The sequence below is a fragment of the Cibotium barometz genome, chromosome 8, assembly GCF_041138505.1.
Source record: "Cibotium barometz isolate CiBa-2024 chromosome 8, ASM4113850v1, whole genome shotgun sequence".
Lineage (NCBI taxonomy): Eukaryota > Viridiplantae > Streptophyta > Polypodiopsida > Cyatheales > Cibotiaceae > Cibotium > Cibotium barometz.
In genome coordinates, this window is record NC_141053.1 from 16,989,560 (window position 1) to 16,999,096 (window position 9,537).

Consider the following 9,537-nt stretch of genomic DNA (forward strand, 5'->3'; position numbering starts at 1 on the left):
AATTACTTGATTCTTTGATCACAGTAGAGGCCCCCAACCAATCAGTTGGTTTGATATGTTGTTGGAATCTCCAAGGAAGATTGAAGAGAGAGAGAAGCTCCAATCTCTTCAATTTGTAGAGGGTTTTTAGAGGATAATAGAAAATAAGCTTAACTTAGAGTAATATCGGCATAGTTTAGTTCACAGACGATGAGAATACAAAGGAATGAGGGTCTATTTATAGGTGAGGGAGGCCACTAACTAAGTCCAACTGAGTTCTAGAATTTTCCAGCTTCAGTTTGGCTGAATTTGGACAAGATTTGGACCAGTTTGGCTCCCTTTTTTATTTGGTTTGATCTAGGAGAGAGGAGAGATAAAAAATATCCTATTATTTTTTAGTTTAAAACTCATCCACAAATGTGAAATAGGCGCCTCCTTGAAGGACCCCCTTTTCCTTACCTATGTGTCAAAAATGCATGATTACTCTAAAATATCTCATTTTTTTATTAATTACTTCATAATTTTTAACTTATAAACCTATTACTTCATAATTTTTAACTTATAAACCTAGTACTTAGTCAACTCTTCATCTTATGTAGGTATTTTCTCATTTTTAGGTTTTTTTTTTAATTCTTTAGATTTATCTTGTTCCAACACTTGAATTAATCTTATTGGTCCATTAGGAACCTTAATTGGACCATAATAAAAAAAAATTCGAAAATCTTGACCCTAAATCAATTTTTATTAATTCCAATTGCAAATCTATTTTGATTTTCTGTTTCAGGGAAACATTTTTTTGATATCTGTAAAATTTATTTATCTAAAAATATCCCAATATTGATTTATCACTCTCTAGAATTTTTTATCTCACTAGACAAAACAAGGAAAAATAATATTTTCTTGTATTCAGAAACATAGAATTATTACAAGGGATTGAAGTAGAGGCTTAATCAATATTCAGCCCGAGGAGGAATCTTACATGGTGTATGAATGCATCACTCAATCCCAATGAAATGATGGATAGAACTTTATCTCTACTCTTTCACCTATTCATCTCAACTCCGAATTCCAAACACTTACGTGCCACATGTATGGAAGCCTTCACACCCATGAACTTCTCTACTATCAATCTTTTAGCCATGATTGTGCTTATGAAGGAGGTCTTAGTGCTTGAATGACATCAAGGCTAATGTCTACCCTTGTACAATCAATACAAGTATATATATGACCAATGCAAACCCAAATTCTACTAATTATGCACTATTTCCATTTTAAGCAAAAATGTACAAAATACAATGTTTTGGATTAGTGATTTGAGCTCCTCAATGATGTTAGATGGCTACTATGATGCAAAATAGAGAAATAACAACACTATAGTTAGAGATTGACACCTTAATTAAGTTATAATTACTCCCTGCTTGTAGGTAGTTTTTTGTTATGAAAATAGAGAGTAAATTGATGAGTTGAGAGGATTAGAGAACAAATCAAGCGATAAGACTTGATGTGAGCATGGAGCAATGATAGCTAAACATTCTCATAGCTTTAGTTGTATCAAAAAACATCATTTATACCAATTGGTGAGTCCATTTTCAATCTATAAAAAATTTGTAAAATGCTCCCACTTTATGCTTGATGTGATGTAGATGATCTCCTTGCTCTTTTGGGCTTGTGGGTTGTCCAAATCTTCCTTCAAATCATTTTATTTGAGCTAATTTGAGTGAATGGATAGAAGAAGAAGAAACTAGATTAGTAAAGTGATTAAGACTTAATAACACTTCCCAGAGTGCATAGATGGCTAGGGGATGGTGGTAAGCTTTGTTATTAAGACCCAATGACACTTAAATTTGGGCATCCTGGAGTGCATAGAGAGCCAAGGAATGGTGGTAGGCTTTGATGCCAACTTGAAATTCGTAGGTTATGACTGATTAGGCTGGATAGTAACAAATTAGGCTCAATACCTTGACAATATCTAAGTAAAGAATAGAATTAACACTAATGACAAGATAATGATAATGCTAGAAGGTTGATGAAACACAATTTACATTACATGGGAGACCTTTTAAACAGTCTAAGGTACATCACCAATCCTCACCTAAATATGCCCTAAATCATCTCCCTTTATTCTAGGTCCACCTCCCTTGATTTGAGACCCATTCAATGCTAATTGAACATGCCCACTCGAAGTAGGCGACTTCTTCCCTAGGAATCTACCATGTCTGGTTACAATGTTTACAATGTTAACACCTTGTGAGGTTTACAATGTTTCCTAACATTTACCAGTGTGATGTTTTATAACCTTAGCAACATTTCATATCTAAGGTGCATACTCCCCCTCATTTCCAAGTACTCTTCATCACTTATTTTCTAACACAACTCTTCGCAATAATAGTGGCTGATGTTGCCACACAAATCATGCTCACTTCCTGGCTTTCTTGGACTCAAAGCTCCTCTATCTTTTGTTGAAATCGGGCATTGATTTCCGCCCGCTTCCATCATATCCAGATCATCATTTGTCTCATACAACCTCTTTCATAGTGCATACAGCCTTTGTCTCATACAACCTCCCGCATCAGTGTCTACTTCTACCTAAGTTCCTCCATCGGAGCACGGATGGAATGCTGATGCCAGTCTGTAATCTTACTACTTAGTTTGCAATAGTAATTAGATTTTTTCTCCATCTATCTTACTGAATCTTGTTCTCTGTGATGGTCCTACTATTTCTGTTAGCACACAAGTTATTTCTTGTGCTTCAAATCCTTTAAATGATCTGCACCAATCATGAAGTAATATAACCTCTCAGACATGCCAGCTTTAGTCAAGACTCAATGCCTACACTCATGTTCCAATGGTATGTTAACCCAAATGCTTTTGCCATAACAGCTACACACATCCACTACTACTGCAACATCACCAATACAACACACGTGCTCTCTTTTGGCTCTACACCCATCTGATACATCAAGCAACACATGGCATTTGTGTTATCCTACAATCAACGAGTGCTCTCAAAGATGCCCAGCCTGGCTTCCTCCTCCATGGACTTGTTACATGTCTGTCGTTTTACATCTCAACCACACTCTTGCAGTCCAGCATCTGCATAGATGTTCCACATTAAAACATATGAACTAGCCTGCTTGGACTGCAGATTCACTAAATGATCAAAAGCCAGTTCTGCCAGCTGCAAATTTCCGTGTGTACGACATGCACCCAGCAAGCACAACCAAATGGTCAGATCAGCCTTCATTGGCATCGTTGCTAACATGTTCTCTACCCTTTTAAAATCCCCTACACGTCCAAGAAGGTCTATCAATATTCCATAATGCTTCAAGCCTGGAGCTATCCCATAATCTATGCTCATAGATTGAAAAAAACCAACACCTTTGACTGCAAGGCCAGTATGACAGCAAGCTAAAAGAACTAAAGTGAACAACACTTCATCAGGCTTCATACCTGCCACTTTCAAATTCTCAAACATGTGCAGGCTTGATACAGCATCTCCCTCTGCTGCATGACCAGCAATGCATGCAGTCCATAACACAATGTCAGGCTCCGGAAGCTTATCAAAAACCACCCGTGCATCTACCATGCTTGCACAACTCCCATACGTATGGATTAGAGTGGCTGCCACTGAGGGAATCAGGTCATATCCTGTGGAGACAATGTCAAAGTGAACCTGTTTGCATAATTCCAAGCTTCCTATTTCACTGCAGGCTTGCAGAATGCAGATAAGTGTAACATCATCACATGCCTTATCCTGCTTTTGCATCTGTCTGTACAACTGTAAAGCCTTCTCTCCTTGACACTCTTCAACATATGCAGAGAGCATCGCATTCCATGACTTGACAGCAGGCTGGGACAAAGCAGAAAACACATCCTCTGCTTTCCTGATGGTTCCACACTTACCATATATAGTCATAAGCATGTTGGCAACCAAGACGTCTGATGCGTAGCCTTGCCTGACAACATCTGAGTGCAATGCCTGTCCAATTTCTAAAAACACTGCTTTGTTTGAATGCCGCTTCACAAAATGAGTGTCTTCCCTCTCTGCTAAGGTGCCACACGCTTGAAGGGCAATGACAAATGTCAGCGGGTTTGGACTTATGCCCTCCTCTAGCATACGTCTGTACAATTGGAAAGCCTTCTCTCCTCGGCCTTGCTCAATATATGCCAACAGCATTGAATTCCAAGATCCCGTGTCACGGTCAGACAGTAGACCAAACACATATTCTGCTTCCATAATGGTCCCACACTTGCTGTACATACTTACGAGGGTGTTGCCAACAAGGGTGTTTGACACATATCCTTTCTTCCTACGGGCATCCGCATGTAATGCTCGTCCAATTACCAGATGCATTGACTTAGTTGGTCGCTCCTTCGCAAAAAGGGCATTTTCCTTTTCTCCAAGGGTACCACATGCTTGAAGAGCAATCACAACTGTCATCTGGTCTGGACTCATGCCTTCCTCTTGCATCTGTCTGTACAATTGCAAAGCCTTTTCTCCTTCACCTTGCTTGATATATGCTGAGAGCATCCCATTCCATGAAACAATATCTCGTTTAGACATTGCACTGAACACATCCTCTGCTTCTGAAATGGTCCCACACTCAGCATACATACTCAAAAGGGCGGTTCCAACAAAAACATCTGCTGCAAATCCCTTTAAGCTGGCATCAGCATGTAATGCCTGTCCAATTTCCAGAGACATCACCTTGGTTAATCTCCCCTCCACAAGAACAGCTTCTTCCTTCTCTGCAAGGGTGACACATGCCCGAAGGGCATCTACAAGAGTGTGCTGATTCGGACACACCCCTTCCTCTTGCATCTGTCTGTACGACTGTAAAGCCTTCTCTCCTTGGCTCAGCTCAGCATATGCTGAGACCAACACACTCCATGACACAACATCTCGTTGGGTTAGTGAACTGAACACATGTTCTGCTTCCAAAACGGCTCCACACTTGCCATATAAACTTGTAAAGGTGGTGGCAACAAATGATGCTAAGCCCTTTTGGCGGGCATCAGCATGTAATGCCTGCCCAATTTCCAAAGACATAACCTTCATCAGTCGTCCCTGCACAACAATTGGCTGTTCCTTCTCTGCAAGGGTACTACATGACTGACAGGCAATTACAAACGTCATCTGGCTTGGATTCACGCATTCCTCTTGCATCTGTCTGTACAGCTGCAAAGCTTTCTCTCCATGGCCCTGCTCAACGTATGCTGAGAGTATGGCATTCCAAGCCACAAGATCCCGCTGAGGTAGTGAATCAAACACTTCGTCAACTTCCACAATGGCCCTACACTTGCCATATGTTCCCAAAAGGGCAGTACCGACAAAGACATCAGATACCAATTTCATTGTGTGGGCATCAGCATGTAACGCCTGTCCAATTTCCATAGACATTACCTTGATCAATTTCCCTTCCACAAGACAAGCGTCTTCCTTCTCTGCAATCATGCCACATGCCTGAAGGGCAAACACAAGGGTATTCTGGTTTGGAACCACGTCTTCCTCCTGCATCTGTCTGTAGGACTGTAAAGCCAGCCTTCCTTGGTCCTGCTCTACATATCCTGAGAGCATCACATTCCATGACACAAGGTCACGCCGGGACAATGCACTGAACACATTTTCTGCTTCCACAATGGCCCCACATTTGCTGTACATACTTGAAAGGGCGGTAGCAACAAATACATCAGATGCAAGGTCCTTCATGCGGGCATGAGCGTGCAATCCTTGGCCAATTTGCAAAGACCCCATTTTATGTACAGGAGTTTCTTCCTCGTCTGCAAGGATGCTACATGCCTGAAGGGCAATCACAAACGTCAACCGGTCTGGACTCATGCCTTCCTCTTGCATTTGTCTGTGCAAGAGTAAAGCTTTCTCTCCTTGGCCCTGTTCAACATAGGCTGAGAGCATTGCATTCCACGACACAATGTTGCGCCAGGGCAATGTGCTAAACACATCCTCTGAATCCACTAGCGCCCCACACTTGCCATACATACTCACAAGGGTGTTTCCAACGAAGGCATCAAAAGTAAAGCCTTTACTGCAGGCATAAGTATGTAGTTTCTTGCCCTGTAGGAGGTCAGGGATGCTGCCACAAGCTTTAAAGAGGCTAACGAAGGTATAATGGTTGGGCTCCACACCATCTTCTTGCATACATTGATACATTTCGAGAGCATCATGACCGCGGCCAGAATCTGAGTAGGCAGCAATGATAGCGGTCCAGGAGAAGACAGTACGGCGAGGCAATGTAAGGGATACATGGACTGCTTCTTCGATGGCACCACATTTGGCGAGCGTGACCACAAGGTAGTCGCCCAGCAAGCCGATTAGCTGGGCGCTATGGTGGGCGAGATGGGCATGGACGCGCTCGGCATGGGCGGCGGCTTTTCTCTGATTGCAGGCCTTGAGCAGGGACATGTATGCGTCGGTGGACGGAGGTGTACGCATGCGGGAGAGGGCATCCATCGCCCTGTCCAGCTGCCCTTTTTCGCACAGAGTCTGAAGAGGGTCTGCACGTTCTGTCTCTCCTGTTGTTGTAGTTGTAGTTGTTGTTTCCGTTTTCTTTTCTTGTGCTGTGGCTGTGATGGTGGTGGTGGTGGTGGTGGTGGTGGTCGTGGTGATGCCGGCGGAGGTGCTTCGGAGTCGGAGAGGAAGAACCGCCATCCATCTCGCGCCCAAAACCACATGCCTCCGGTTTCTCTCTGGTGGTTGGGGGCGGGGGGGAAACAGACGGGGTGGAACTTGTGAAGGAGAGGGCAGTATGCAGCGGCAGTGGTGGAGGCAGAGGGCAGTATGCTGCAGTGCAACCTTCAGGGCATACAACGAGTGAAAAAAGATATTCAATTAATTAATTGAAGAAACTTAATTATATAATTTATTAAGGTTTGACTTTAGGATTAAACCTTACGTAATTAAAATTTTTAATTTTTAATTACTACATTTTTATTTTCCAACGGTTGCAACTGCTCAAATAGTTGCCCACAATAGAGGCGCGATCCTCCTCTTCCCGCTTGTATTCTGAAATGCTGCTCAAATAGTTGCCCACAATAGAGGCGCGATCTTTCCTCTTCCCCCTTGTATTCAACAACCTTGTTTCCATCAAATTGCAGTTTTTTCGGTTTCCGTCATCTCTTCCTCACCGCTTAGACGCTGTGTTTCAGAGGCATCTCTCGCCATCTCTCATGTGTGCAAGGTAGACGATGCCCCAAGGAAAGGCACCGTTCCTCTTAATAGGGGCCTCGGGCCTACAATGAGTAAAAACATATATTCGATTAATTAATTAGAGGAACTAAGGTTTACAAACTTTACTGAAAAAGGTTATTGAATGTGAGATTTTTCTTCAAAAACTTAAATGCTGCAAACTCGGAAGCCGTTGAGGATGATCGCCTTGCTTGCTCAAATGCCTACATTGCAGCATCATTTCGTGATCTTTTCTAATGAATGCCCACACATTTCATGCCTCTTCACTGCCCATGTCTCCTCTCTTGCTCGCACAAAAAGGAGCTCGCTCTCTCCCTGTCAACTCGACCTTGCTGATCCATTTTGTGTCGAGCATCCATTCAGTGTCGAGATTGACATTGTGTGAGCTCCTTTCAGGGCTGCTAACCTTATGATGGAGGGACACCAAAAGGGGTGCATGCAAGGTGTTAAGAGTGGATGTAGGCAGAGGAAGGAGGGTGGAAGAGGCAGAGGCCAAATGAGGGGCACGAAGGAGGTGAGATGAGGGTGCGTGACACAAGGATAAACCTCTAGTAGGAGCTAGGAGATGCAACACACCGTACAACAATTTTGAATCCATAGGAAATTTCCTCTTGATTTTTTTAAAATATGTATGGAGGTAGATTTCTCATAGTTGTAGTCGTTTGGGAGATAAGAATTTTCTATGATCATAGAGCGAATAGGATATGAATACAGAGTGGGAGTAGGGTGGCAAATGTAAAAAGAGATCCTTTGTAAATGGCTGCTGCTCTTATCTTTTATAAATATAACTATCTTTTGTTCCAAAAAAAAAACGCAAGCTTGATGAAAAAGTGTATTTTTATTTCAAATTTCAAAACTCCAAAAATATTCATTTCTCCTTGGCTTCTTTTGTCCCTCTCGTTTGGCTACTTAAAGAGGGAATAAGTTGTGTTTAATAAAGGGTAGAAGTAGATAATAGGTCAGGCACCGATTATAAAAGATATTACCACCATGATTTAAGGGATTGAAATGGTGAAAACCATTTCAACCGAATGGTGAAAACCATTTCAACCCTCCACACACCTTAGGTGCTTAGACTTTTCCACCCAAGAAGGAAACAATGTGATGACCCCTACTATTCCACCCACACCTTAGGTGCTTAGACTATTCCACCCAAGAAGGAAATAATGTGATGACCCCCACTATGATACTAAAGTGAATAAAAAAGTGCCTCACACTCTAAGAATGCTTAATTTAACACTCTCTTAATCAAGTAATTAACCACATAGGGCATGCTTTATCTTAATCAAGTAATTAACCACATAGGGCATGCTTTATTAGAATTAGAGAGGATTAGCAAGCTTATGGAGGATAGAAGTGAGCTAAGCATGGCACATAAACTAAGCAAAAGTGATTAAGCTAATGAAAAATGGTAACAATAATCACTAGATTAATAAGGCATAATCAAGTATTTCCATTAAGCAATGTGGGCTTCTAAAATAGGCATTTGGATACATCAAGGTGCTGATAGAGACTCAAGTGTATGAAATGAGGAAGGAACCCCTATGATCTACCCTACACCTCCTCAATAAAGCCTAAAATCAATCCACCTCTCCATCGAATGAGGAAGGTGCCCCATTTACATATTACTAGGCTTTTACATGGATAAATAACCTTAGATCTTAGATCTTAGATCAATGTAGACATTAACTCCTATAACACCTTGGGTACTAGGCATGAATATATGGTGATTCTAATATACCCCCCCAACATATTATTCATGGAAATGGTGCAATGCTAACTCCTATTATGTCATTCTAGTCATGGTTTACAATGTTAGTGATCTTTTCGTTAAGATTTGTGATGCCATCAAGCACAGGGTAAGAGCAAAGCATGATGAGTAGAGAACTAGAATCGGGAGCATGTAGCCACATCACACTTGGACATCATCCCACATGAGCACATTTGTAAGAGGTGTACCTCACTCATATAAATTGGCTCTCAAACTTTAGGAGGATCTCTTTTTGGCAATTGTTCAATCTCCTCGTATGTAAGGTCTTCTCTAATTTGAGAAAGAGATGTTTTAGATAGTGTGTTCAGCATTGTAAGCAATTGCCCTTCCAAATAGGTCTCCATTAGTAGAGGCATATTCTCGGGATCTGACTCCAACTCTTGATCTAATGGAACAAGGTTGCCATTAACATAATGATATCTGGTGTAGTGAAAAGTTGCAATGAAGTTTTGAGAGCCAATAATGTACTTTCAAACTATTGACTTCTTCTCCAAAAAACAAAAATGATGCCTTCTGTCTTTCTCCTGTCCTCCCAACCATTGTCCAAAAAGTCTAGTGCCTTAACTTGCAAATAAACATTGTT

General features: G+C 41.5%; 1 protein-coding gene across 1 annotated transcript; it reads right to left on the minus strand.

The window, feature by feature from the left end:
- Positions 1-3,046: 3,046 nt before the first annotated feature.
- On the minus strand, positions 3,047-7,082 carry LOC147635976 (pentatricopeptide repeat-containing protein At2g39620-like). Its single transcript, XM_086802052.1, has 2 exons — positions 6,966-7,082; positions 3,047-6,790 (listed from the first exon to the last, which is right to left on the minus strand). Exons 1-2 carry the CDS (start codon positions 7,080-7,082, stop codon positions 3,047-3,049), a joined length of 3,861 nt encoding a protein of 1,286 aa, XP_086658178.1.
- Positions 7,083-9,537: the final 2,455 nt, after the last annotated feature.

What these genes read in the sequence shown, in the direction of transcription:
- LOC147635976 (XM_086802052.1), bottom strand. Translation starts at nt 7,082, where the DNA reads ATGGAAACAAGGTTGTTGAATACAAGGGGGAAGAGGAAAGATCGCGCC. An exon ending in AGGAGGATCGCGCCTCTATT is followed by an intron (nt 6,791 to 6,965) that starts GTGGGCAACTAT and finishes TATGCCCTGAAG; the next exon opens with GTTGCACTGCAGCATACTGC.